At 58.9% G+C, this 27,386-nt stretch overlaps 2 protein-coding genes across 11 annotated transcripts in view; one reads left to right on the top strand and one right to left on the bottom strand.

Moving 5' to 3' along the window:
- ADAR (adenosine deaminase RNA specific) overlaps positions 1–15,122 on the top strand; it is a 39,548-nt gene extending 24,426 nt beyond the window's left edge. For 5 of the 10 annotated variants that reach the window (XM_064593639.1, XM_064593635.1, XM_064593637.1 and 2 more), the window contains 12 exons: positions 397–541; positions 644–834; positions 7,975–8,200; positions 8,430–8,601; positions 9,018–9,111; positions 9,532–9,654; positions 9,870–10,003; positions 11,082–11,294; positions 11,421–11,603; positions 11,919–12,031; positions 12,322–12,449; positions 12,757–15,122. In XM_064593639.1, coding sequence (XP_064449709.1) covers positions 397–541; positions 644–834; positions 7,975–8,200; positions 8,430–8,601; positions 9,018–9,111; positions 9,532–9,654; positions 9,870–10,003; positions 11,082–11,294; positions 11,421–11,603; positions 11,919–12,031; positions 12,322–12,449; positions 12,757–12,994 — 1,960 coding nt within the window. In that variant the 3' untranslated portion in view covers positions 12,995–15,122. The remainder of the gene's footprint in view (positions 1–396; positions 542–643; positions 835–7,974; positions 8,201–8,429; positions 8,602–9,017; positions 9,112–9,531; positions 9,655–9,869; positions 10,004–11,081; positions 11,295–11,420; positions 11,604–11,918; positions 12,032–12,321; positions 12,450–12,756) is intronic. The other 5 variants (XM_045876500.3, XM_045876496.3, XM_054507832.2 and 2 more) reach the window with 3 other exon arrangements.
- A 645-nt stretch (positions 15,123–15,767) lies between these two features.
- On the bottom strand, positions 15,768–26,643 carry CHRNB2 (cholinergic receptor nicotinic beta 2 subunit). The gene is made up of 6 exons (XM_045876032.2): positions 26,580–26,643; positions 25,306–25,451; positions 25,098–25,142; positions 24,669–24,778; positions 23,007–23,907; positions 15,768–19,422 (listed from the first exon to the last, which is right to left on the bottom strand). The coding sequence occupies exons 1-6, from the start codon at positions 26,641–26,643 to the stop codon at positions 19,252–19,254; spliced, it is 1,437 nt and encodes a 478-aa protein (XP_045731988.1). The 3' UTR covers positions 15,768–19,251.
- Between the last annotated feature and the right edge of the window lie 743 nt (positions 26,644–27,386).

The following is a 27,386-nucleotide window of genomic DNA, read 5'->3' as shown; positions in this document are numbered from 1 at the left end:
ACTGCTGTGCGGCAGACAGTCTGGGATTGGGAATTGCAAGCGCGAAGTGGGGACCGAGCGCTGGGGAGACGCTTGGCCCGGTGGTTGCCGGTGGCGGGTCTGAAAGGTGTGGATCTGGGCGTACCCGAGGCTCCGCACACCTCCACGTTCCGGAGGGGGGCTCTCGGAGGAGGCACGGCCAGCCGGGTGCTCACATGCCGCTTAGGGTCAGCCAGGCTGAGAGAGGCCGGAGGCAGGAGGTGGGCCCAGGGCACCGACTCGTCGAGGCGGAGGGGCTGTGTGGGCCAAGGCCCGGAGGCAATGTGTGCGAGGACCCGCTGGCTGGAGGGGACGGCCCGGCGGAGGGGTCTCTGCTGTCAGGGCCACTTCAACCCGGCTCCTCCCCTCTCCTGCCAGGTTCCAATACTGCGTTGCCATGGGAGCCCACACTTTCCCCACTGCAAGCGCCCCCAGCAAGAAGGTGGCAAAGCAGATGGCTGCAGAGGAGGCCATGAAGGCTCTGCACGGAGAGGCCACCAGCTCGGTGCCTTCTGATGCCCAGGTGGGCCATCTTAGCGACCGCGCAGCTCAGCATTGCCCCTGCGTCCCTCAGAGTTTCCGTAGGTGCTTACGGTTCCTCTTTGTGTGGCCAATTCTCCTTCAGCCTGGGGGCACGAACACCGAATCCTTCGATAACCTGGAGTCTGGGATGCCCAACAAGGTCAGGAGGATTGGCGAGCTCGTCAGATACCTGAACACCAACCCTGTGGGCGGCCTGCTGGAGTATGCCCGCTCCCATGGCTTCGCGGCCGAGTTCAAGTTGGTCGACCAGTCCGGCCCTCCGCACGAGCCCAAGTGAGTGTCCCAGCCCCGCCATGGCCACACGCCCCAGGGCAGGGAGAGGAAGGGCTGCCGGGCCGCGGGGCCGCGGGGATGGTGACGGGGCCGCGGGGCCACGGGGACGGGAGGAGTGGCCCCGCAGAAACAGATCCAGCCCTGGAAGACCCACAGTGGCCGTCTAGAGAGTACAGTCACTCCTACAGCAAGTATGCTCCTTTTTAATTGTTTTTGATTAACTTCATTTTTAAAGGAATACGTATGTGCATAGAAAATCATTCAGGCCAGTTTAAAAAGTATGCAGGGAAAAGTCTCCTTTCTACCTCAGGCTGATAGTTTCCTTCCCCAGACTTATACACTATTACTAGCTTCTTGAGTACTTCTAGAAATTTCCATGCATATATTAGTACATTTTCTTTCTGTTTTGCTTTTTATTTTTTTTAAAGATTTTATTTATTTATTTGAGACAGAGAGAGCATGAGAGGGGGGAGGGTCAGAGGGAGAAGCAGACTCCCTGCCGAGCAGGGAGCCCGATGCGGGACTCAATCCCGGGACTCCAGGATCATGACCTGAGCCGAAGGCAGTCGCTTAACCAACTGAGCCACCCAGGCGCCCCTGTTTTGCTTTTTAAACAAAAATAAGTATAAATCCTGTCTTCTGTCCTCCACCTGTCTCCTTACCAGTACGTCTTAGAGGTCGTCACACGTCTCAGATGCACGCACCGGTCACACTCCATTCTGTAGCTACGTATTTCTATACGTTGTCTGAATCTTTTTTTTTTCTTTTTTAACATAAGCTCTGCACCCAGGGTGGGACTTGTCATGAGCCCGAGACCAAGAGCCCCACGCTCCATGGACTGAGCTGGCCGGGCGCCACCCACAGCTGCATATTCCATTGAATAGATGCTTACAATTTTAGAGTTTTATCGAGCAAGAGATATAAAGGTCTTTCCTGAAACAGACAACCCCTGTACCCACCACCTAGTTTGGGAAAGAGAACGTTGCTCTTGATGTTGTAGCCCCCACTTTGCATTACTGATCCAATCAATTTGCCGCGACGTCTGGGTCGGATGCGGTTGTGCTCCCAGAAGCAGTCCTCGTGCCCTGTCTGCTCTCAGGGGTAGGAGTGTCCAGGGCAGACATTTTCAGGAGGGGGATTTCTGGGCGATAGGTTACGTACAGTTTTTAAGGGTTTGTGGCCCAGCTCTCCCTTCCTCACGCCCCAACACGCCGACACGTGGTAACTTCACAGCCCCGTGCCTCCTTCCAGAGCATCTTCATATAAACATGGGCCGAGCTGGTGTGTTTCTCCGTTTGTTACATGGACGTGGATGTGTGCACTGAAACCTGGCTTGCCGTTCAGACGTAACAGGAGCATCTCGGCAAGTCTTCCATATCCGGTCCTGCTCTTTGTTGGAAGGTGCTCCAAAGCTCCCCAGGGCACTGACCTGGGCTGCCCACCAGCCCCTAGTGACCAACACGTGGGTCATTTCCACACTCTGCTATTACAGTGCTGCTGTGAATGAGCTCTTTCTGTGCGTCTAAAATTTTGGTAAACATTGCTGAATCTTCCTGCAGGGAGATTACAGCGCTTGATGCGTCCTTCAGCAGTAAAGAACGGCTCTCCCCCTTCACCGTAACCAGTACGGAATCACAGGTCTCCCCCACGATCCACAAGGACAGAGTTCCTTTTAAATTTTCTGCCCAACCAGCGCTGAACGCTGTTTTCACTTCTTGCTTTTCTCATAAAAAAAGCAAAAAGCCTCTTCAGATTTCTTTTGATTGGTGGAAACAGGTACTTACATAGGTCTTTAGTAAAGGGGGAGTGGCGTAACATGAACTTTGGAAACGGGGGATATCTGAATCAAAATTTTTATCTTTGCCATTCTAAAATGGGAGAAATGATGTCTTCGTGCTGTGCAAAGATTAGTCTGTGTTAAGATGTTTGTTATTATTATTTACCAAATAATAATAAGGACAAAACTCAGAATCCCCTCCAGAGATTCCAAAAAGGCTTTTTGTAAAATTTAACATCCATTCAGATTAAAAAGCCAAACTGCTAATAAAGTAGAAATTATTGAATACCTCCTTAATAGCATGATAAAAACGTATGTCTGAAGCCAAAAGCCAGGCGCTTATTCCATGTTGAACTGGGAGCTGTTCACAGCAAGGTGGGGACACGTGGATGCCCAGGTCCTCGTTATTTCGAGGCACCAGTAGCTCAGGCCATCTGTTAAGACAGGGAGGGCAGGGAGAGGAAGCTTCTGTTACGTACGGATGAATGATGTGATCGTGTACCCGAGGAATGCATAAGAGGTGGGAAGAAATACCAGAGACAGGGGGAAGTCAGGAGAGCAGGGAATTGTGAACTAGCCTGCAAGCGCCGGCAACTTTTCCATGTGTGGCAGTAAGCAATTCGAAGATGTAGTAGGAGAAGTAGCCCGTTTGCTGCAGCAGCTAAACAGATAAAAGACTTGCGCACATTCCGAGCAGGAGACATGCAGGCTCTGATAACTGTGATCAGATAGCAAACCCAATTCAATGACTGCAGCTGTCCCCAGATTAGTGCTTATGTTTCACACAATTCTACTAAAGACACTGGTAGAATTGACTTCTTTATTTTAGACCTGGAAGACCTGAGACCCAGGTTCATATGAAAAATCCCATGTGGGGGATGCCTAGGTGGCTCAGTCTTTAAGCGTCTGCCTTCACTCAGGTCATGGTCCCAGGGTCCCAGGATCGAGTCCCGCATCGGGCTCCCTGCTCGGCGGGAAGCCTGCTTCTCCCTCTCCCACTCCCCCTGCTTATGTGCTCTCTCTCTGTCTCTGTCAAATAAATAAATAAAATCTAGAAAAAAAAAGAAAAATGCATGTGGGAGAATAGCCAGAAAGTTCTGAAAGAGGGATGAGCTGCCGGCCGTGGTGCGTTGGCCAGGGGGAGGGACGGCAGAGGGTGTGGCCCCCAGAGCCCCTCACAGCAGACGCAGAGGCAGACGAGGCTTCAGGTCGGGGGAGGCTGGCCCCCTGCATCTCAGTAAGACACCGCTGGGTGTCTGTCTCCTTGCTCACGTCTGATCTCATTGTCAGGGACTTAAATATAAACTAGGGGTGCCCGGCTGGCTCAGTCAGAGGAGCGTGCGACTCGATCTCGGTGTTGTGGGTTCAAGCCCCATGGTGGGTGTAGAGATTGCTTAAAAATAAAATCTTAAAAATATATACATAAAATCTAAAATCTTTAATAAAAAAAAAAAAGGGCGCCTGGGTGGCTCAGTTGGTTGAGCGACTGCCTTCGGCTCAGGTCGTGATCCTGGAGTCCCTGGATCGAGTCCCGCATCGGGCTCCCTGCTCGGCAGGGAGTCTGCTTCTCCCTCTGACCCTCCCCCTTCTCATGTGCTCTCTCTCATTCTCTCTCTCTCAAATAAATAAATAAAATCTTTAAATATATATATATATATACGTAAAATCATAAAATCTCTAGATAAAAGGGATTTTTGCTTGAGAATTTTGGAGGGGCAAAGCCTTTCCAATCAAGACATAAGATCATAAAGGAAAAAGACGGAGGTGTGGCCGTCAGGAGAACCCGTGTGTCTTAGAAGAACCACCTGAGGCTAAAACACTGAGGGCCAATTTCCTTAAAAGTAAGGGTTCTTTTCCAGTGAGAGGTGTGCTTGCAGCATCCATGACGTCTCATCCCGAGCCTTAGGCCCGGGTGGGGAGCGGCACCCTCCCCGCGGGGGACGCCCCGTGTTGTCTGTCACGGACAGCCTGAGGTGCTCTGCGTCCCTGCCGCCTACAGACTGCTGACTCGCGGAGTGGCACAGAGCCCGCGCCAGCAGGGCTGACCCCCGGTGTGGGGCCCAGGCAGGGGCGGCTCTGCGGGGACGGAAGTCTGGTCCCGGTGTTTGCTTCTGGGAATGAGGGACACTTACTCCCCTCGTATACTTAACGATTTGAACATTTACTTGTGTCGTGTCCGACTGCTCAATTTTAGAAGGTGGTTAAAGGAGAAGAGCTCACAAAATAGTGTCTTGTTTTAAACTTGTCTCCATAGTAAGTGATGTTACTCACGTCTTCACATTCGTCTGTTATCTGTGTTTCCGTGTATGTGAACTACCCATCCGTGTCCTTGTCCGTCCTTCCTTTGGCTTTGACTTAACTCACCGGAGAGCATGGCCGCGATGAGGAGGGAATCGAGAACCCTAGCCCAGGGCGCCGGGAAGGGCCCTCCTGGCCCCGCGGGGCCTGCCTTTTGCACCCAGCGGCCCTCCCCGTGTCGTCCCCCTTGCTCTTCACACCCGCCTTTTGTCCATCCTCCTCTTTTGCTTGCATGAAACCCTCCCTCGGACTTCCCGTGACTTGTGCAGGATTTAAGAACTTACCGTGATCCGGGGGGAGGGCGTGAAGACTCCTGTGCACCTCAGGGAGGGGGCCCCAGGGGTGCAGGCAGGGGAACACGGCTTCCCTCTGCCGGCCCTTCTCTCGGCCCCTCTGGGCAACCTTGCCTGATGGCACCACTGTCAGTGTCTCGGGGACACAGCTGCTGCCGCTCGACTGGGCCTGCCGAGTCTGACCTGCCCCAAGGAGAGCTCTTGGGTTCCGCCCCTTACGCTCTTTTCCCCGGTCCTTCCCATGTCCGGAGGTGACCTCACCGTCCACCCCGTCACCTCCTTCAGGTAGACCGGCCTCGGCTCTGTGTCTTAGACGCAGCTCTCCAGCCCCTCCCCTCCTGCCTCTGGCAGCCGAGCCTCTTCTCTCCTCTAAACCGCTCGCCCTCCTTTGTTGATTCATTGAGAGACGGTTTCTGGACTCCATTCCGTTTGTTTGGACAGGAGCCAGATTTGAACCACTAATCACATGGGGAGACGTAAGGTCTCCTATCTCGTGCATGTTATAAAGAGCTCGAGGTGCATGGTGGGTTGAGAATCTGCTTGGCGTGGCCTGACTTTGTAAGACTTTGTAAGGCGCGGCGGCCTGGGGAAGGTCAAGAGAAAGCGGCGGTTCTGGGGAAGGCCTGCGGTGGGAGGGAGCAGAGCCAGTGAAAGCCCTGCCAGGGCCTCTCTCTTGCTCCCGCCGCCCGTGGCCCTCCTCCCCAGCATGTTCACTATGTTTTTGTACTAAATTCTCTTTCCCACTCTAAGCCGTTTTAGACCCTGCCCTCTTTATGTAGACTCCCACCAAAACCCCCTTCCTTACTCGAAGCCCATGATCTTCCATCGCGCTTAATTGAGAAAAGCAACAACGATATGACAGATGCCTTATCGTCCGTTGCCAAACCCGCGGGTCTGCATCTGCTTTGCTGTGCCCCCCCGCCCCGTGCCCTTGACCCCCTTCCACGCACCACCTCCCTCCTTCACCCCTGCAAGCGGCAGCCAGTCAGCAGGCTCCACAGCAGTGTGGAGCACCCTGCAGGCGCCCCCTCGCCGCCCTGCGCCCCTCGCCACCTCACCTCCTCCTCATCTTCAGTGTCTTTGCTTCCCTAACGCACTGTCCCCAGCAGTCCAGGGAAAGGCGACCGCGGGCCTCCTACGGTTACCGAGCAAGGGAGCGCGGCTGGCGGGTGCCCTAGAGCCCAGTGCAGCCTCGGGGGTCCCAGCACACGACCCACAGCGTGCACCAGATACCCACAGCGTGCACCAGATACGGCCACGCTCGCGGCCACGCCTCCTCCCACCGTGCTTTGCTTGTTGTGGCCTTTTACAGGCAAACCTGCGTCGGGCCACTTGCCCAACAGCATTTGCTCACTCTGTGTCTCTGGGTCTCATTTCAGTGATTCTCGCAACATCTAAAATTTTCCGTTATTACGTTTAGGGATCTGTGATGACAACTCGCTGAAAGCTCAAATGATGGTTAGCATTTTTTTTAGCAATAAAGTACTTTTTAATTAAGGTGTGTATGTTGTTTTTAGCCCTAATGCTGTTGTGCACCTGAGAGACTCAGTACAGTGTAAACCTAACTTTCGTGTGCACTGGAAAACCAGAAAATTTATTTTATCCCGCTTTATTGCAATATTGGCTTTATTGCGGTGGTCTGGGACTGAGCCCACCACGTCTCTGAGGTGAGCCTGCATGTGTATTTGTGTGTGTGTGTATCTTTGTATAGAATTCATATTCTTTTCAAACACATGGAACAGGCATGAGATTGTCCTAAGTCTCAGGCAAAGGTCCGGCCCGGTTTGGCCCCCACTGCTTTCCAGCATCTTTCACGCCACATCCCCCTCCTTCACGGACCTTCCGTTAGCCCACCCGCCCACACACCTGCTGGCACAGGGAGGCACGTAGGCATGCCGCTGCTGAGGATAAGCAAGGAGTCGTGGGAAGCTCCGTGTGGTTGAACATACAGATTGATTCCTTTTACTGCCTGAGCCGATGAATCTCGGTAACGAAGCCTTATCTGCAGGTGGATTATCCAGAGCTGGCTTCCCCCACCAGCAGTTTAGGATGTATGTGATTGGAAGCTAGGATTCTTGAAACCTTGGCTGGTGGATGCCCCATCACGTTCTCCCCTCTGTGTCCTGGGCTGCCCTCCCTCCCACTCCCTGCGCAGCTCATGTGCCCAAGATGCACTCCCCTCCCCCCACCATGGCCATCCCAAGGCTTCCAGGAATCAAAAATAACTGCTCATGAAAGCTTAGGTCCCTTGTCTACAGCAGACCACTCCAGAGTGTGTCTGGGCCACTCGGGAAGTGAATGAGCAAACAGAATCCAGCACTTTAGCCTTAGAGCGTTAAACGGTAGCGATTCGAGTTGGGAGAGCATGTCCCTCTCAGTTCTGCTTGAGTTACGAAGAAAAGTCTGCATTTGGCTATTTCTCTAAACCCCATCCAGTCCTTGCTGAACTTCCTTCACGATGCAGGCCTGGAGCCTCTGCAGACCGTGGTGCCTCGTCGGCATTCAATGACACTGTGGTGTCACTCGGTTCTGGGCCCCCCTTCGATTTATGGCAAGGGACTCCTAGTGTTCACACGAGGTGTCCCTCTAAGTGTGTTTACATTTGAGCAGAGTCAGGTTAGAGAAGAGTGTGCAGGAGGCAGCAGACAAGGGGTATCTGTCTAGCAGAAGTCTTGGGGCGAGTCCCTGGTGCCCGAGTCTGGGAAATGCTGCCTGAGAAACAGCTGTGTCCAGTCGGGCGCTTGTCTTTATCCCCTACTTCTCATCCCAAAGGTTCGTTTACCAGGCAAAAGTCGGGGGTCGCTGGTTCCCAGCCGTCTGCGCACACAGCAAGAAGCAAGGCAAGCAGGAAGCGGCAGATGCGGCCCTCCGCGTCTTGATTGGGGAGAACGAGAAGGCAGAGCGCATGGGTTTCACAGAGGTAACCCCAGTGACAGGGGCCGGTCTCAGAAGAACTATGCTCCTCCTCTCAAGGTCCCCAGAAGCACAGCCAAAGACAGTTAAGACGTCTACTTTTGGTGCTATCTCTTTGTGGGGTCCTGCTGACTCCTCTTTGGGTGGAGCTGGCTCTTAACTTGCTGTCCTGTGACGCAGTCCCGGGCTTTCGCTGGTCCCTCAGTGACGCGCAGAGCCAGGCCAGCGCGTGCGAGAGGGAAAGGCGGCTCAGCCGAGGGCGCTCGGCCCGGCTGGCCCCGCACGGCGGCCCTGACGCAGCCTTGTGCCCACAGCTCCCCCTCACCGGCAGCACCTTCCACGACCAGATCGCCATGCTGAGCCACCGTTGCTTCAACGCGCTCACCAACAGCTTCCAGCCCTCCCTGCTCGGCCGCAAGATCCTGGCCGCCGTCGTCATGAAGAAGGCCTCCGACGACCTGGGGGTGGTGGTCAGCCTGGGGACAGGTCAGTGAGGCCCTCCTGCGGGCTGCATGGGCGCGTCTGAGGCCGGAGCCCAGGCTCTTCTGCGGCTCGCGTGGCCGCCATCCGCGTGCGTGGACGGGGAAGGGGCGCGGGAGGCAGGGGCGGTGCTTGAGGCTAGCCCCGTCCTTGGCCCCTCACGACCCACCTCTGTGGGGCGCCTGGGCTCAGGTCGTGATCTCAGGGTCCCGATCTCTGGGTGGTGGGATCCAGCCCCTGAGATCTGGGATCCTGGGATCGGGCTCCGCGCTCAGCGGGGAGTCTGCTGGTCCCTCCCCCTGCCCCTCCCCTACTCACACTCCCTTTCTCTCAAAAAAAAAAAAAGAAAAAGCCAAACAGCCTCTATCCTGTTCGTCATCACTTCCCTGGGAAAGATCACATTTGTTTTCAACACCTTCCAGGGAACCGCTGTGTGAAGGGGGACTCCCTCAGCCTGAAGGGGGAGACGGTCAACGACTGCCACGCAGAGATCATCTCACGGAGAGGCTTCATCAGGTGGGGGAGCGTGGGGGCCCCGTGAGCCTGTCACACGCCTGACCCCTCCGGGACTCAGGCCGCAGAGCCTGCTGTCCGCAGTCGGCCCTCTTCCCTCCAACTTTCTCAAAAACACGCCAGGACCTCTTGGTCCTCAGGGTTGTAGGGGAGCAGAACCCTTTCATGTGCATCTGAGGACCGAGGAAGCCCCCTGCTGGCCCCCGCTCTGCCCTCCAGCTCACTGGTCTTCATCAGGTCAGGGGGTAGAAACGAAACTGATCTGAGAGGCTGGCTGGCTTCCCGAGGTGTCGAGGCCTCCGGTGGAGGGTCCCCCACCTCTTCCGCATAAGAAACCGCGGAAGCCTGCGTGTCTAGGGCTTTTCCCTCCTTGGGGCCGGGTCACAGAAGCCGCCGTGGCACTAGCCAGAGTTGCCCTTGTAGGTTCCTCTACAGCGAGCTCATGAAATACAACCCCCAGACCGCGAAGGAGAGCATATTTGAGCCTGCGAAGGGAGGAGAGAAGCTCCAAATCAAGAAGACCGTGTCGTTCCATCTGTACATCAGGTCTGTCTAGTCTCTGCTGCCAGGCTCCAGGGTTGGGTATCCGAGGGCTGTCGGGCCCACCGGTCAGAGCCGTTCCGTGGGCCACACCCAGCTCAGCAGCCCGCGGGAGGCTGCAGGGAGAGCCCCTTGCCTCCAGCTCGTCTGGCTGTTCTCGAGCCCAGGGAAGGGGGGGCCCCGTGCATGGGTGAGAGCTTTCACGTTGCCCCACTCTGCAGCACGGCCCCGTGTGGGGATGGCGCCCTCTTTGACAAGTCCTGCAGTGACCGTGCCGTGGAGAGCTCAGATTCCCGCCACTACCCCGTCTTTGAGAACCCCAAACAAGGCAAGCTGCGCACCAAGGTGGAGAATGGTGAGTGACACGCGCCATCCGTCTTGCCCATGGGAAGGCTCTGCAGAGCCCCGGGCCCATCAGGTTTCTGCTGTTCGCTGCTGGGAGGGGTGACCCGGGGACAGGGATGGGGTGTAGGAAGACCAAGATTCCCCTTGGCACCTGGTAGTCGGGGAGATCTGCAAGTCAGCTAGGAGGCAGAGGTACCTGCCCAGAGCTCAGGGCAGAGAGCCTGGCTAGAAACAGAAGTGTGGAAGCCAGTTTCCCATCATTGATCTTTGTGGCCAGGGGGCGGGTGGGACCACTTGGGGTTGTGGGGAGCAGAAGGGATGTGGGACCAAGTCGCAAGGAGTGACAGACATGGGCACCAAGTGCACGGCTCCCTCCCATCTGCTGGCTCCTCCTCGTCCAGGGCCCTTTTGGGGGGGGGTCTCCTCACACCCACCCCCCTGCCCTCAGGCCAAGTCACCTCCCTGCTTAAAACCCACAGAGCTGCCCAGGACCCAGCAGCTCGCTCCGGGGCACGTCCCCAAGAGAACAGAGACTAGCGCACGCTTGTTCGTAACAGCGGAGAAGTGGGGACCCCCCCAGGGTGTGCCCACTGGCGAGTGAACCAGATGGGGTCTGTCCACATGGTGCAGTCGGACTCAGCCATAAAAGGGGTGTAGATGAGCCCCGAGAAAGCAGCCAGTCCCTAAAGGTCCTGCGTTCCGTGGCTCCGTTTATACGAAACGTCGGGAATGTGATGCTGGCAGCCCTGTAGAGACAGAGAGTGGGTTCGTGGCTGCCGGGGGCCTAGGCTGGGAGGGCTGGCAGACGCGGGGACGCTTCTTTTGAGGGCGATGAAAGGTTCTAAACTTGACTGTGGGGAGGGTTGCTCATCCTACGAATATACTAAAAAGCACTGAACTGTGCGCTTTAAATGGGTGAATTATATCTCACTAAAGCTGTTACTGAAAACAACGGAACAGGGCCCTGTGGCAGTTTCCCACCGCACTTCACACGCGCACGTGGCGCAGGGCCCTCGCTCGTGTTCTCCGTGCCTGAAACTCTCTTACTCAGCTGTTGCTTCTCCTTGGTGTCTTTGCTACCCTGGCAGTTCCGTCCCTGGAGGCCCCCCGCCATCTGCCGCCATCCGTCCCCCCGGCTTCGAGCCCCGTTGCCATTCGGAGTTCTTGTGTCCGTATGCCTTTGCTTGCTCACTGGCGGTCTGTCCCTTGCTGCCCCCTCACGCCCACGGACGTTCCAGGAGCACAGGGATCTTCCGGTTTGCTTGCCGTTGTTCCAGCACCGAGTAGAGGGCCCACACATAGTAGGTGCTGTGCGACCTGTGAAGAAGAACTGTGCGCAGCCTTGGCCCAGTGTGAGGAGTGCGAAGACCACGCCGGGAGTGGCCTGGTCTGGGGGCCCTGTGGCTCTGACCCAAGTCCCTCCGCAGGGGAAGGCACAATCCCAGTGGAGTCCAGTGACATTGTGCCCACGTGGGACGGCATTCGGCTCGGGGAGAGACTCCGCACCATGTCCTGCAGCGACAAGATCCTGCGCTGGAACGTGCTCGGCTTGCAGGGCGCACTGTTGACACACTTCCTGCAGCCTGTGTACCTCAAGTCTGTGACGCTGGGTAAGGGCCCCTCCACCCCCACACGCCTCGCTGCCCACCTGCTGGGCGGGAGGCACGTCTTCTCACCACAGGTCCCAGGAAGACCATGGCTTCCAGCGGCGGGGTCTGGGCTTCCTGGTCAGGCAGCACCCCTCCCCCACCCCCAAGCCCGAAGTGATGTGCCTGTGGCTCTGGGGCCATGTGCCCTGCACACCCACCATCCGCGGGGCTGCTGCCTCGGTCCCACCCCCCGCACCTCCACGTCCCCCCCAGACGCCTCCGCCTCGCGGCAGCACCGAAGACAGACACAGATGCACACCTCCATTTCCTGCACAGGTTACCTCTTCAGCCAAGGGCATCTGACTCGTGCCATCTGCTGCCGTGTGACAAGAGATGGGAGTGCCTTCGAGGATGGACTGCGGCCCCCCTTCATCGTCAACCACCCCAAGGTGCTGTGGCCCCCTCCACTTTCCCCTGACGGTCGTTCCGTCGCCGGCTGTGGGCAGGGGAGGGGCCTCTGCGGTGTCCCGGGACCTGGTCCTTTTGTCCTTGCGGACGCCAAGGGCTTTCTTCTTAGTCTGGGCCCCGTTTGAATCGAGCTGGGGTTAGTATGACCGGAGTCCTCGCCCCACAGAATTCTAGCTGCGGGCAAAGATCGTGAGCTGCCCCCTCTCCCCCGGGGGTCCCAGGGCCTTCCGGAAGGTCTCCATCTTTCCCCTGTCACTCCCGGGACCTCTAGGTGGGCCGAGTCAGCGTGTACGACTCCAAGAGGCAGTCGGGGAAGACAAAGGAGACAAGCGTCAACTGGTGCCTGGCGGACGGCTATGACCTGGAGATCCTGGACGGGACCAGGGGCGCTGTGGATGGGTGAGGCGCCGGCTCACCTGCGACGCCCCCTGCACCCCGCGCGGGCTCCCTGGTGACCCCCACCCCACATGCCCCCCGCCCAGGCTCCCCGGCGACCCCCACTGCACCCCCAGCCCCACCCGGGCTCCCCGGCGACCCCCACCTCACCCCGCGTGCCCCCTGCTCAGGCTCCCCAGCAACCCCCACTGCACCCCCAGCCCTGCCGAGGAGCCGCTCCCTGGCGACCCCCACCCCGCCCCACGCACCCCCGCCCGGGCTCCCCTCCTTCTCTGTTCCTGGGGAGTGACAAGCGCCTTTGTTCCTCCAGGCCGCGGAACGAATTGTCCCGGGTCTCCAAAAAGAACATTTTTCTCCTGTTTAAGAAGCTCTGCTCCTTCCGGTACCGCAGGGATCTGCTTCGACTCTCGTACGGTGAGGCCAAGAAAGCTGCCCGAGAGTACGAGATAGCCAAGAACTACTTCAAGAAAAGCCTGAGGGACATGGGTTATGGGAACTGGATCAGCAAGCCTCAGGAGGAGAAGAACTTCTACCTCTGCCCCGTGTGAGGGGCCAGGGCCTGGGGGGCGACACGGGGCCGCGGCTTTCCTCGTCACGTCAGTCTGCGGGTGTTCCTTTCCTTTCCCTTTTCTTTATTTGGTGGAAGCGCGTTGGTGACACTGAGAGCAGTGGGTTCCTGTGTGCCCTGCGTCTGCCAGGGGCCAGGCCCGCCCGCCCACCCCTGCCCTCTGCACCGGGAGGGGGCCACGTCGGCCCCTCCTGCCCACCATGCAGGCCCCTCCCACTCAGCCCCACTTTGGTTTCCACGTGCTCTCCTCGTGTTTGCCACACCAGCCTCTCGCCGTCTGGGTCGGGCCGATCCGCGCTGAGTCCTGTCAGGGCTGGAGGTTTCGTTGGCAGAGTCTGCAGGCCCCTCTGTCTCCCTCTGCCCGTTGGCGATTCCCTCCTTATGATCGTTAAGTTTCTCCTTTTCCTCCAAGAGGGTAAGAGGTGAACTTCGAGAATTCGGTGAAACAGGTATGAAGACAGGAGTTTACAAGTGCGGTCAGTTCATCACTGAACCGTGGGCATCCGCAGGTGGCGCTCGGTGACCTTCGGGTCTTGCACTTTAGCCAGCAAGGGGGGGAGGGCGGGCAGCTGGGCGGCGGAGAGGGCTGGCCTAGGGCTCACGCCCACAGGAGTGAAACCCCGGGGGGGGTGACACCGACCGCCCCCACGTGCAGACCAGCCTCGCAGTACTGCACACCCGCTGTCCTCTGGAAGCATTCCTGGGGATTTGTCCTGCCCGCGGGGCGCAGAGGGCCACAGACCCCAAGGCCCGGGTGGGAGAGGTCCTGCACCACAAGTCCTCTCTGTTCAGATAATCAGGACTGAGAGGAAGGGCAGAACAATCATGTTGGGTCAGATCACGGCACCGCGCGGTATCTTTCTCATGACCATGACACCAGGGAAAGCTGACCAAGTCATGGTACCTTAGGAGTTTTTAAAAATGTCATAATGTTGATTCTTAACTGCTACAGAGCACCTGTACTTACAAAGATTTTAAAATCAGACCTAATTTTTCATTTATCCAAGTGCTTTTGTCTGCCGGGGAGTTTCAGAAGGGCAGGCCTCAGGCCTGTCAGGGAGTCTTGGCAGGCCGGATGCCCGACAACAGTTGGAATCGAGTGAGGTGGGTCCCCTGTCTACACCTCAGGCTAGCCTCTCTGGAGCCCGGCTCTGCGCCTGCACCAGCCAGACCTGAGCCCGCCCCAGGTGACGCCTCTGTCTCTGCCCGCCGGCGCTCCAGGCCAGGCCCTCAGATGCTTGTCCCCTTTCCCTCGTGCCCCCCGCCGTACTGCCGAGGCAGCCCTGTCTGGACCCCTCTTCTGCAGTAGATACACTCACACTCACACTTTGGTTCTGGTGGCTACTGTTCCTCTGTGCTTTTGACCAAAAATTGACCAAAATTTAAAAAAAAAAACAAGTTTTTTTAAGTATACTCAAGACGTCTTTGTGGAATAGCCGGTTGTCCCACGGAGCCGGTCGGGACACAGTGCCTGTCTTCTGGGGTGAAGGGGCCCGGCCCCATCGAGCGCACCTGCCAGAGGCGTGTGGGGCCAGCCTCCCGGGAGGCAGCCAGAAGGTCTCACCTGCTGACCCCATGGAGCGTTCAGACCCTCTGCTCCATCTTGGGCGTTAGAATCTCCAGCAGAGCCGCGACCGGGAGCCCAGGGGCCCTCAAAGCAGCAGATCCACGCTCGCCCCAAGGTCAGATGAGACGCACCGGCTCCTGCTATAGGAAGGGGCCCGGCTGTGCCCCCCAGGAATGGAGGGTCAGAGCTCCCTCCCACAGTGCTCTACTTTCTTGTCCAATCTTTGTTTTTAGTAACCAGGACGCCCTTCTTCCTTTTTTTAAATGATCTTTGTAGTTGATTTGTCTGAACTGTGGCTATTGTGCATCCTCTGAATAATCACTTATGAAAATTGTCGCTGCTCGAAGCTATTTCCTTTACTCACGTTGAGCGACTGTTGGTTTGGGTCCTGGTGCGACCCCGAGAGCGGATGGGGAGAACCCAAACACAGACCTGGCGCCACCGCGGCTGCACTCCAGCCTACGATTCCGCTTTGATGTGTCCCTCGATAACCGTGACTAACAATATACATTCCTCATAAATAAAGAGAATCTGAATTGTTGGAGAGTCTCCAGTCTTGGCTTCCGGGGGAGGGAGCGTGGGCGCAGAGGGGGCCGCGGCCCTGCGGTTTCTCACCTGCCGCGGGCTGCGCACCCCTGGCGCCCCAGCAGAGCCCACGGTTCCGCGCCTTGTCCTCGCACCTTGTCCACCTTGTCCTCGGAGACCTCGGCCCAACGCGCAGGCGCCCCTCGCGCAGCCCCCGCCCCCCGCCCCCAGCCGCGCCCTCGGCCCAGGTGCTCCGCCTGCTAGGAAGTGCTCCCGGCTCCCGGCGGGCCTGGCTGGGCTGCGGTCTCGGGACGCACTGCAGTATTTCGCGTGACTCACAGAATGCGCCTCTTCCCGCGTTGCGATTCAGGCCAGAGTCTCTACCACATCCGTCCCCGGCTTAAGGACAGAGTCACCGCGAAGCCTCCTTCCCCGTCTGCGACCAATGGACAGCTGAGGCCAGGAGGGCCAGTGATGAGTTTGGGGGCACATTAAGGACCACAGCCGTGTGTGGGTGTCATTCGTGGTCCGCCGAGATCCAAGGCTTCTGAAGATGGGGAAGGAGATGTCGCCCCTGCGGGGACGGATGGGGGGGGGTGGCGGACGGGGGGGGGAGGGGACAGATCCCTCCCCCACGCCTCCGTCGCTGGAGAGAAACGTATCCAAGTCTTAAGGACGCAGACAGTTTCCTTCCTTCACACCGAATGAGCGCCAGACCCATGTGCGGAGGGAACGAGCCCGTCCGCACCGCCCACTCCGAGGGGCTGGGTCGCAGGGCTGCCCTTGGGAGCATGGAGTGTTCGTCAGCTCCTTATGTCTGGTCCCGTTCAGGGGCCACAACGGAGCACCTGCCAGGTTTGGGCCCGAAGCAAACCAGGGTTCTGGGGACAGGTGTGGCCTTCGCACAGACCACAGCCTTGACCTCCCCGCGCACGCCAGCTGTGCAGAGACTCCCGCCGACCCTGCCTCCAGGGCCCTTCTCTACGAGCGCCCCCCAGGAGCTATCCATTTCTTTTCCATCTGACGAGTGCCCTTGTCAGGCATCGATTACAGAAATTAAAGTTAGTGCTCACCTTCAGAGTCTTGTACTGTCTTTCATGGCTCATGGGTCCAATTTCTCCAGCATCACCCCCAGTTTCCCAAATTTGCCGACCCTGGCCCCCAAATAGAGCACAGAGACAAGACATGTTTGGAAACAACTTTCTTTACAAGAATCTTGAGTTCCTAAGGAGTCTGGCCTGGAGCGGGCTAGACCAGTGCAAATATTCCAGAAGCACAGACAAGGGAGGCCAAGGCCGAGGGGGGGGCGGTGCTCTGAGGGTGGGTGGGTGAGGCATCTTAGCTACAACTCCTAGACCTACAGTCCCTCAGGAGCCATGTGACACTCAGGCTGGGCCCACGGGCCTGTTGGGACAAACATGGAAACACGCTGCCAATTCTCACTCCGGCCTGGATGGCTGACAGCCGGCACCTGCTGGGCTGAGGGACCGGACGAAGAGGCTGAGAGCTGGCGCCGAGTGCACTCTGGCCAGGGAGCGAATCAGAGAGGCCCCTTGCTTTCCCCGAGGCCGCCTCGAGGCCCAGCCGTGCGACGGCTCAGCTGAGTCAAGCGAGTGGATGGCCCCTTCCCTGCAGAACAAAGGCCTGGGGCTGGGAGGAGTAGGAGTCGTGCCCCCAGATCCTGCCCAGAGCACTCCCCGCCCCTCACCCTTCCTGCACGCACAGCCTTCCTCTGCAGGGAAGGCCAGCTGGGAGGCTGCCTTGTCTTGTTTGCTTTCAAGTTTTTGGTGACTCAGTCCAGCTGTTGCAGTATCAGACGCCGCGCCACCAAGAAGGGCTTTCCTCCTGCAGCGCCAACCGTCAAAAGCAGAGTGGGCAGGCCCGCTCGTCGGGCAGGGTGCCCTGCAGATGGAGACAATCCCGCCTGCTTCCTCAGCAGCCCCTCCCAAGCCCACCTTGCTCAGGCGTCGGCCCAGTGTCTGCACCGCCCTCTCCAGACTGGGGGCACTGAACGGGGCACCTGACGCTCTCCAGAGACGCCCCCCATGGAAGGGGCAGGGAGCTCCCCTGACAACACCAAGGTAAAAGAAGGGACGATGCCTGTCCCCATTCAGGCAGCAATCTCCAGGCCTAAAAGCCCTCTAGCATTTTTGGTGACTTACTTGGACAACAGCCCCTTGGAAGGAGTACTCCAAGCAAGGGCAGGCCCAGCCATGTGGCCCAGGCCACAGTGAGGAGCCCGGGAGAGCCAGAAGCGAGGGCCGCGGGCTGGCACCCCACCCTGCAGAGGGAGGGCTCCTTTCCAGTTGCTCTTCGGGCTCCTGGAGGCTTCCCCAGGGCTAGGGATCCGCAGCAGGTCCAGGCATGATACAGGCAACTCTTAATTTGCTGCTCTAGGACAGGGCGTCTCCGCAGGGCCAAGCCACCCACTCAGAAGGGAGGTCACGGGCCCGCTCCGGCAGGCCGGGAAACACGCCAAGGCACATCTTGCCCAGTGGCCACCTGGGTGTCCACAGCCAGGACAGGACGAGGTCCACCCAGAGGCCCTGAGCACACACCTGCGTCGGAAGGAGCTCAGCCCAGGAACGGAACGATGCTTTGCTGAGGGCACTCCAGAGAGCAACAGCCATCAGACCCACCGAGCGGCCCCTGGAAAGTTCCCCTCGACTGCACTCCTCCAGTCCCCGGCTCCCCAGACTCCCACCCTGCTTCAGGGGACTCTGTTTGCTCAAGGAAGAGAGAGGGAGAGGAGGGGTGTGCGAGGAAGGCTGTCAGGACAGTCAGGTGAGCCCACCGCCCCCAGCTCTGCCCAGCTCCTGGCCTGCACACACACCAAGTCTTCGCCAAGTACAGACTGGGCTGCTTCCTCCTCGCTACCGTCCCCATTCGAGAGATGAGGTCACTGAGGCCCAGAAAGGCAAAGGGACTTGCTCCCTGTGGCTGAGCGAGCAGGTATGAGCCAGGACCGGAATCCAGACTGAGACCGTCTGGTCCCGTGGCCAACGCGGTGCGTCTCCCCCAACCCGTGAGCACTGCAGAAGCAGGGGTCCAGCTGGGCCCCCGAGGACGGCATGGTCTGTGTCAGCCGGCCTTTCGGCCGCGCTGGGCAGCCTGACCGGTCTGTGACCGGCCCCCATTGGCACTGAGGACAGGCCAGGACCACAAATCAGAGCCAGTCACATGGCAGGGGTTGGGGCAGGAGGTCCATCAGAGGTCTGTTTCCTGGGCTAAGAGGCCAGGTGGCCCCCAGCTGGTCCCTGGGAGCAGGGTCAGGATACAGCCTCCACAAGGCCCACAGGACAGAGGCAAAGGCCGTGCTTTCTGAGGAGCTGATGACGGCAATGAGGTTCTGCCTCCGCCCCGCTCAGGTCTGCTTGTGGGGTGCGGCCAGGCCAGTGCTGACTCTCTCCTGCCCAGCCCCCTCTGCTGCGTGCAGAAAGGCTGGGTCTGCTCAGAGCTAACAGCTTCACTTTCCTGACTCCAAACACCGGTCAGTTCAAGTGGGGAGACCGCTGAAGAGCTTGCATTTTGTGCACAGTTGGAGGACGTGGTTCCAAGCAGCCAAGGAAGGCTCCCAACGCAGGGGTTCGATGCCCAGCCTGGCCCGCCCCACCCGGCCCGAGCAAGAAGGAAAGTGGGGGGAAGTCCAGGGGTGCAGGGACCTGGGGCTGGGCCCTGGAGCCCCTAGAAGCAAGGGGCTGCGGGGCTGGGCTGGAGGGCCCCCAGGGGTCTGACCACAGCGCCAGGTAAGCCCCTGGGCAGACCTGCCAGCCCAGAAGCCGGGTACCTAGGCAGGGGCCCTGGGACTCTGCCCCGACCTGGCCCCTTCCCCATCACACTTCCCTCAGAGGGGAAGGCCCAATCTCCATGCCCTATCTCTCAGCCTTCATGCCCGACCAGCAGCACTCCCGCCCGGCTGCGGTGAGAAGACAGGACGGCAGCGGGTCCAGCCTCCAGCCTCCAGGGCGCGCTGTCATTCACCAGCGGGACTGGGAGGGGCTGGGGGGGGCGGAGAGGAGAGGCTGGGTCTGTGGCAGCGCCTCCCCCCCCCCCCCCCCCCGCCCCGTAGCTCACTTGTCCCTCCTCCCCCCAAAATGACTGTGTACAGAGGGCAAGGGGTGGAGCGGCGCGGAGCCGGGAGGGCCTCACTTGGAGCTGGGTGCTGAGTGGTCTGCGTGCAGAAAGGGAGCAGTGGAGTAGTTCTGGAAGAGAGGCTGCAGGAACATGCCAATGGTGCCGAAAACACAAACGAAGACAAAGATCCAGAGGAACAGGCGGTCGATCACCATGGCAACGTACTTCCAGTCCTCACTCACCTGGACAGAGGAGACAAAGGAGGCCGGGGTATCAGTCACATGATGCAGGACAGGAGTGAAATGGGAACAGGCCGGTCTCACCACACACACACACACACACACACACACACACACACACGCCTGTACACACGCACCCCCCTCCTCTCCCTCCACGACCCCACAGTGACTTTTCCAAAGTGTGGCTCCCAACTTGCCTGCTTAAAAGCCTCCAGCGGCCCCACCACCTTCAGGGCCCATCCAAACTCCCAAGTTTGGATTGAAGACCCACCCGTGACAAATACGCACCTACCTACTTACCATCCTCTTCCTCCCTCTGACCCAGACTTACCAAAGCCCCATGAGCGCTCTCAAGTCTCTGTGCCTTTGAGTTTCCTTTCTGTCTAGAATTCTGGTCTTCCCTTTCTCTGCCTGGTGAACTCCTACACATCCTCTAAAGCCCAAACCAAATGTTACCTCTTCTCTGAAGTGATCTTTTCTGATACTCCTGATCAGAATGAACCACTGTCCTCTCCGGACTCCCTCAGCAGGTGGACACATCTTGATCACAGTGTTTTTACTGCACTGTATTGCCATTTCAATTTGCGTGTCTGCCATCCTACCCCGCCCCCGGCCAGCTACGAGTTCCTAAATGACAGGGACCCTGGCTGATTCGTTTTGCAGTCCCAGCCTGTGCAAAAGAGTGCCGTTATCGAGTGAATGGCTGGCTCCACAGGCCCCCGTCCAGCCGTGACTGTCTGGGGCAGCCCATCCAACAGCAGCAGCTCCAGCATGCAGGCCCCAGAGGGTGAGCACTGGTCCCAGACGCAACCAATCCATCGGAAAGAGGATACCGTCTGGGTCTGACAGCTGTCACGGGGCCGGCCCCCCTTGAGCCTGAGTCAGGGCCTTTGCACACATTCATTTGGGGGCCCAGGAAGGAGACCGCTGTGCGCCTTCATTTGGTCGGCTGCTGAGCAACAGCTTGCTCGCACCGGCTATGGGCCTGGCTCCGTGCCAGGCACGGGGGTGTGGCCAAGAGCCAGACAAATGCTGGCTGTGGCTCACTGTCCACGGAGGGAAAGGGGCACAAATAAGCAAGACTAAAGTAATTACACGCTGGTGGGTGCTGATAAGGAAACAGAGAACTGAGAGAGAGCTACGGAGGGGAAGACACACTGGAGGGTGTGGTCTGGGATGGCCTCTCCGAGGAAGGGACACTGAAGGTCACGTTGGAATGTAAGAAGGAGCCAGCTGTGGCTGGAACAACGTGAAGAAGCAATCAGACAAACCCGAACCGAGGGCCAGCCCACACCCGTCAAAATGTTGACGCTATGAAAAACAGAGCTGAGAAACTGTTCCAGATCAAAGGAAAAGAAAAAGGTAGGACAACTGAGTGCAATCTGAGATCCTGGATCAGGGTGGGGAGCGCTGCAAAGGGCATTACTGAGAAAGCTGGAAAACTTTTTTTTTTTTAAGCTTTATTTATTTGTTTGAGAGAGAGCAAGCAGGTGCACATGGCAGTGGTGGGGGGCAGAGGGAGAGAGAGAGAATCTCAATTCGACTCCAAGCTGATACAGAGCCAGATGCAGGGCTCCATCTCATGACCTTGAGGATCATGACCTGAGCCAAAACCAGGAGTCGGATGCTTAACGGACTGCACCACCCAGGTGCCCCAAAAGTTGGAAAACTTTTCTTTTAAGGCTTTATTTACTCATCTGAGAGAGAAAGGGAGAGCATGAGCAGGGAGGAGAGGCAGAGGGAGAGGGAGAAGCAGGCTCCCCACCAAGGCAGGAGACCAACATGGGGCTCAATCCCAGGACCAGGAGAAGCTTAACCATCTGAGCCACACAGGCACCCCCGGAAAACTTTTAATATGGATTTTATATCAGTTAAAGATATTATATGGATGTTGAATTTCCTGAATTTGGTCACTGATCCTGGTTATGCAAGACAACATCTCTATTCTCAGGACAAGACACACTAAAGTATTCGCGATAAAGGGTCACAATGACTGCAACCTACTCTCAAACAGGAGAGCGAACATTAATAGTAATAATACTTTTTAAAAAAATTTATTTGAGAGAGAGAGAGTGTGTGGGCGGTGGGGGAAGTCGGGGAGGGAAAGAATCCCAAGCAGACTCCCCACTGAGGGCAGAGCCGGGTTGGGGGCTCAATCCCACAACCCTGAGATCATGACCTGAGCCGAAATCAAGAGTCGGATGCTTAACGGACTGAGCCACCCAGGAGCCCCAGTAATACTTTTTTAAAGGAAAAAAAAGAAGGGCATTCCAGGCAGAGAGACCAATGGGTGCAAACATCCTGAGGTAAGACAGAGCTTTGCTTGCTTAGACTAGTGGGCCAGTGACCTGAGCCAGGGAGGAGAAGGCACAAGGTGAGAAGGAGACATCGCATGTTGGAGGAAGGAGAACAGAGCTGACTCGGGGAGACTCCCAGGAGACCCTGCCCCGGTCCGGGAAGGGCTAGGGGAGGCCTACCGTCCCGGGAGGACCCTGGAGAGGTGAGGAGGAAAGAGATAGCTGAGAGGACTTTGGAGATTGTGCTCACAGGGCAGGACTTCCGCTGACTTGGATGGTGGGGGAGGTGAGAGAGAGAAGAGTCAAGAATCACTCCAGGTTTTGGGTCTGAACCTCTGGGTGCACGGTGATGCCGTTTACTGTCAGATGGGGAGACTGCAGGAGAAGCAAGCCGGTGGTGGGGCTCAGATGGAGCACTGGGGCTTGGACGTGTGAGGTCTGAGATGCCGGCGCGGCGTCCAAGTAGGCCACGGCACCGAGCACCGAGCGGACTGCGGCAGGGGCGGCGCGGGCGGGGCGCGGCCGGGCCGCGTCTCCCCGGGCCTGCTCCCGCCTCCGCCCAGCAGGCACGTACCCTGCTCCCTGGCCAAGCCCCCTCCAGCCCGCGGTCCTGCCCTCCTGGGGAATGGAAAGGCCAGGCTCTCAAGCGCCCACCCCCACCCCGAGCGGTGGCGCTGGAGCCGCCCTCCTTCACCCCCAAACCGGAACGGCTGCATCCCAGCGGAAACCTGGCCGGTCACCATGGCAACCACTGCCGGTACCCGCAGGCTGACCGCTGGCCGCCGCCGCCCGTAGCACTCTGCCCCTGCGCGGGCTCGGGGCTCCCGGGGTCCCCCTCCGCGGCGGGGCCCGCGGTGGAAAGAGCCGGTGCGCGCACAGCGGGGGCGCTGCTCTGGGAAGCCCCCGCCTCCGCCTGCCCCTCCTCCAAAGCGATTCCCCCAGGCGTCCCAAAGGCGCAGAAAAGGGGTGTGACTTGGGCCTCTGCCCCCACCCATCTTCGACCGCCCCCAATTCCGCCCCCCGCGGGACGGGCGAGGGACCCGGAGCCCCTCGTGCCGAGAGCTGCGATCACCAGTCACCAGCTCGGACTCGGGGGGCCGGCGGGGGCTGGGCCTCGGGTCGCGGCCACCGGCCGGCCGCAAAGCCACCAAGGCCCCCCGCGTCCCCGCCGCGCGCACCGACTCCAGCCTCCGCGGCGCCGCCTCCCGGAAGCCCACCGAGGAGAGCCCCAGGAGGCCACGGCGGCCGCGCCCCGCACTCGCGTGGGCCTCGCGTGGCCGCGCCACTCACGCTCTGGTCGTCGTCCTCGCTGCGCACGTGGTCCGCGATGAAGCGCACGCCGTCCACCGCCGCGCGGAGGCCGCAGCCGCCCGCCCCCGCTCCGCCTCGCGCCGGCCCCGAGCGCGCCTCCCCGCGGGCTTCCCGGAAGAGGAGGGCGCCCGCCTCGCGCTCGCGCTGCCGCCGCCGCAGGCGCAGGCCCTGGCGAGCGCAGCGGGGCCGCGGCTGCTGCATGAAGAGCAGCGCGGGCAGCCACTCCAGGAAGACGACCTTGACCCAGGGCGCCATGGTGTGCGTGCTGGGCGAGCGGTGGTGCACGTTGAGCACGCACACGCTGGTGACGATGGAGAAGGTGACGAGCACCATGGTGAACATGAGGTACTTGCCGACGAGCGGCACGTCCAGGGAGGTGGGCGGCACGATCTTGGAGATGAGCAGCAGAAAGACGGTGAGCGCCAGTAGCACGGAGATGCAGAGGGTCATCTTCTCGCCGCAGTCGGACGGCAGGTAGAAGACGAGGATGGCCAGCGAGGTGATGAGCACGCAGGGGATGATGAGGTTGATGGTGTAGAAGAGCGGCTTGCGGCGGATGATGAAGTCGTACGTGATGTCCACGTACGTGGAGTCGTCCGGGTTCTCGTTGCGCCGGCCGGGCAGCGCCACGATGTCCCACTCGCCGCTGGGGGTGAAGTCGTCCAGGCTGGCCACGTCACTCTTGAGCACCAGGTCGATCTCCGTGCGGTCGTAGGTCCACGAGCGGAACTTCATGGTGCAGTTCTGCTGGTCGAACGGGAAGTGCTTCACTTCGATCTTGCACGCGCTCTTGTAGATGGCGGGCGGCAGCCAGAAGATGCTGCCGTCGTAGGAGACCACGGCGTTGGAATAGAAGGACACCTCGTACATGCCGTCAGCACTGCCGAGGGAGGAGCGCGGTCAGCCCCGGCTCACGCGTTCCTGCACACACACACACCCCCCATCAACTCGGCCCTGAGCGGGAGGAGGGGAGAGCCAGGTCTGAGGGTAACCACCCAGGAGTCGGCAGAGGTGGGGCAGGAATGGAGCAAGAAGGGGACCTGGGTGAGTTGGTGGTCAGGAGGCCTGTGAGGCCTTTTGGAGGCAGAAGAGGGTGGATGACGGGGGCTGCCTGCTACTTGTCGTGCAAGCTGGTTGCTCCCCATGCAGAGGAGACGCTGGAGAGGCTGGGGGAGCCAGGGAGGCCAGAGTAAGGAGCCCCAAGCAATGAGGGGGACAGGGGCAGGTGGGAGCAGGAGATGCACCCACTAGTGATTTAGGATCTTGGAGGTAAGTGGGATTATTGCAGGAAAGGGGACGGAACCCAGAGGAGACCCTGGGGCCTCCAGGTTCTTTGATCCTGAACAATCCTCCAGGAAAGGCTATTCTTGAATCCATATAGGCGCTGGGGCTGTCAATCCTTGTCTCTATCCCACTGTGGCTCCCAACAATGGGACTCCGATTTGGCGGAGAGGGGACTGGCCATGGCCCAAATCACCTTGGGGTCGTCTGGGTCTGTCTGCTGCATAGTGCTGGTGTCTGTGCCAACAAGAAGTCCCTTCTGTCCCGCTGTGCGAGCTAATTTACTTTCCCTAAGAGCCCTTCCCTCTCAGAGCACCCTGTGGTCTCCTCCAGCCTTCCCGTTGCTCCAAGGCCACCTACTTGTTGTACAGAACCACATCTGGGAGCCAGATGTGTTTGGAAGGGAGCCGAACTTTCTTCATGTTGTCAAACTCCTCGGGCTTCCAGGTGAGCCGATAGTCCTCCCATTCCTGGGAAAGGGAGAGAGGGAGAGAGGGAACCTTACCAGCCCATGCCCTTGCTGAGGCTCAAGGTCAAGGACAGGATGGGAGGTGGGGGAGGAGGGGGGAGGCAATCTGGCTTGAGGAGGCTTTGAAAAGGCATCCCCTCCCCACAGTGACTTCCCTGCCCAGCAAATGTGGCTCATAAGATAGTTTCTCATTTAATTTGCACATCTAAGCTATTAGAATCTACATTTTACAAATAAGAAAATGAATTTTGTAGAGTTTAACATGTTCAAAGTCACAGAGCTGGTGAGTGGAAGCACCAAGTTTCAGATCCAGCACTAACCTGGGTCAGCCAGACATTGGTGGTCATGATCTGCTCCCGCTCGTGCTGCAGGGAAGAAGAGAAGCTGCCGAGAAGGCCCCTCAGCCTGCAGGCTCGCTACAACCACCCATGGTCCTTCCCATACCTCCCCAAGCCTGGGGAGATCCAGGGGAGTAATTCTGGCTGTTTGACTTGAGTAGCTGGGCAGAGAGTTTGGGCCCCCACTCACCACACTAATGAGCTGGGCCAGGGACACCATGAGCTGTACTGTCACCAGCTCTGAGCCATTGGTGGCTGGACGAATGAGCTTGTTGTACCGGGAAGGATCCAGGAGATGCTCTACCAGCCGCTCCTCCGTGTCAGTACCTGAGACTCCTGGGCGGGAGGCAGGAAGGAAGGAAGTAGGCAAGGAGGGCCCACCTAGCATCCCACTCTCCCTAGGCAGTGGGGCAACCAGGCCAAAGCAGGAGCTCCCACCTCTCCATCCCTAAGGACACAGCAAAATGCTTCGGTTATCCCACGGGGGCCCCTCATAGAGAAACCCTTCTCTGAGATCACCAACCAGGAAACCAGACAGCCTCACACAGATGTCTCCAGACTAAAAACCCATTCTGCAAGGATTAGTGGAGACCCGCTCTTCCTGCAAGGTCTCAGACTATGGTTTCAAAAGACTTGAGATTTCTTGTTTTCACAGCTTCTCCCAAAAGATCCCTGCAGTTCAGGAGGGTTTTGGATGGTGGTGAAAGGGAACAGCTCTTTATTTCCCACCACACCACCTTTCTCCTCAGTCAGGGACCATCTGTGCATACAAGTAACATTATGCGCCTCCACACGTGACTTGGGCCCTGACCCCACCCCACCCCCACCTTCAAAGGCACTGGGTTGGCGAGGATAGCTGGGCTGCCTGCGCTGTGTGTCAGACGTGTATTCAGTCCCCAGTTCCACACATACGGGAGCCCACCTCCCATGAGATGGCATGCAGGTGTGGGAAGCTCATTTAGCTGCACAATCCCTTTGTACCCGCCCCTCCACAGACTCTCTCTCCTGCAGCCCTGCACAATGTACCCCCACCCCTCAGCCTGGCAGAGCGCCTTCCCTTCCAAGTCTTCCATCCCACCATACAAGAGAGTTGAGAAGTCACTTCTCTCCCCTTCCTGTCTTGCCCGGGTGGAGTGGCTGGAATCAGGAGCCCAATGTGGGGCACAGAAAATGATGGAGAGCTAAGGGAGGGTGCCCTTCCAGGTAGAGTTCTGGAGATAATGTTTCACGGGAAGTCAGATGGCATCTCAGCCGCAGAGTGTGACCTCCTGCCACCCCAGAAGGCCTGGGGAGACTCCCTCCCGTGCCCACGCTCTCCCCACCACCATTGCCCGGATCTCTCTCGCTTCCTTGCATCGCCTACTCCTTGGGGGATGTCCTCCTCCCAGCTCGGCCGCCCAGGCGTCCCCCCGCAGGCTCCTCCATCTCTGGGGGTCCCCCTTGCAGCTTGGAGCCCGGCCTTACCGGCGCGCAGCCCGAGGAGGCCGAAGCCCAGCAGCAGCGCCGCGGGGCCGGAGCGCAGGGCCATGCCGCGGGCGGGGCGCTGTCCGCGGTGCTGAAGGAGCGCCCGCGCCGCCGGAGGGGCCCTGCGCGCGGGCGGCCGCGGGGCGGCGGGGCGGCGGGGCTGCGGGAGGGGGCCGGCTTCTCGCTCGCCCCGGCCGGAGCAGGCGGACGCTTTCCCAGCTGCTCTTCCAGGGAACACAACTGGGACAGTGAGGGGGAGGAGTCTCCGCCCCGGAGGCGGAAGCGCCGGAGCCCAGAATAAAAGGGGGTCCCAGGGTGGGACGTTCTGCGGCTCAGCTAGCTCGCCGGACCGGGGAGTTCTGGAGCCCCGAAGTTGGGGCGGGAGGGACCTGAAGGACTCTGAGAAGGGCGGGAAGAAGCAGCGCGAGCAAGACCAATAGGTCAGGACCCGCTTAGCACAGGGGCCAGAATGAGGGGCGGGAGTCGGGAGGAGTTTCTGGGGTCCCCGCCCTCCTTGTTTGCTCTTACCAATCCAAATGATCCTGTTTCCTTGGAAGGCTCAGGATGCAGCTGAGAGAATGCATTTTAGGCCTTTCCAGAGATAGGGGGCTGTGGGTTTGCTATTTTTCAAAAGCAAACAGCTTTGGAGTCTGGAAACAGCATCCCTCAACCGTCCCCTTCTCTACCTCCATGAACTCCCTCAGAGGCCGACCTTCCTGCCCTCCCCCAGGGGGCCTGAAAAGAGGCTTTCTCACTCCCATTCCTTTCCACCCCAGTCTTTGGCTTCTGTGTAACAAAGGGGATCAG

The sequence above is a fragment of the Mirounga angustirostris genome, unplaced genomic scaffold, assembly GCF_029215605.1.
Source record: "Mirounga angustirostris isolate CCGP_5_RB_7025 unplaced genomic scaffold, mMirAng1.0.hap1 SCAF_6, whole genome shotgun sequence".
Lineage (NCBI taxonomy): Eukaryota > Metazoa > Chordata > Mammalia > Carnivora > Phocidae > Mirounga > Mirounga angustirostris.
The sequence above is the reverse complement of the archived record's forward strand: the minus strand, read 5'-3'. Positions and strand labels throughout refer to the sequence as shown.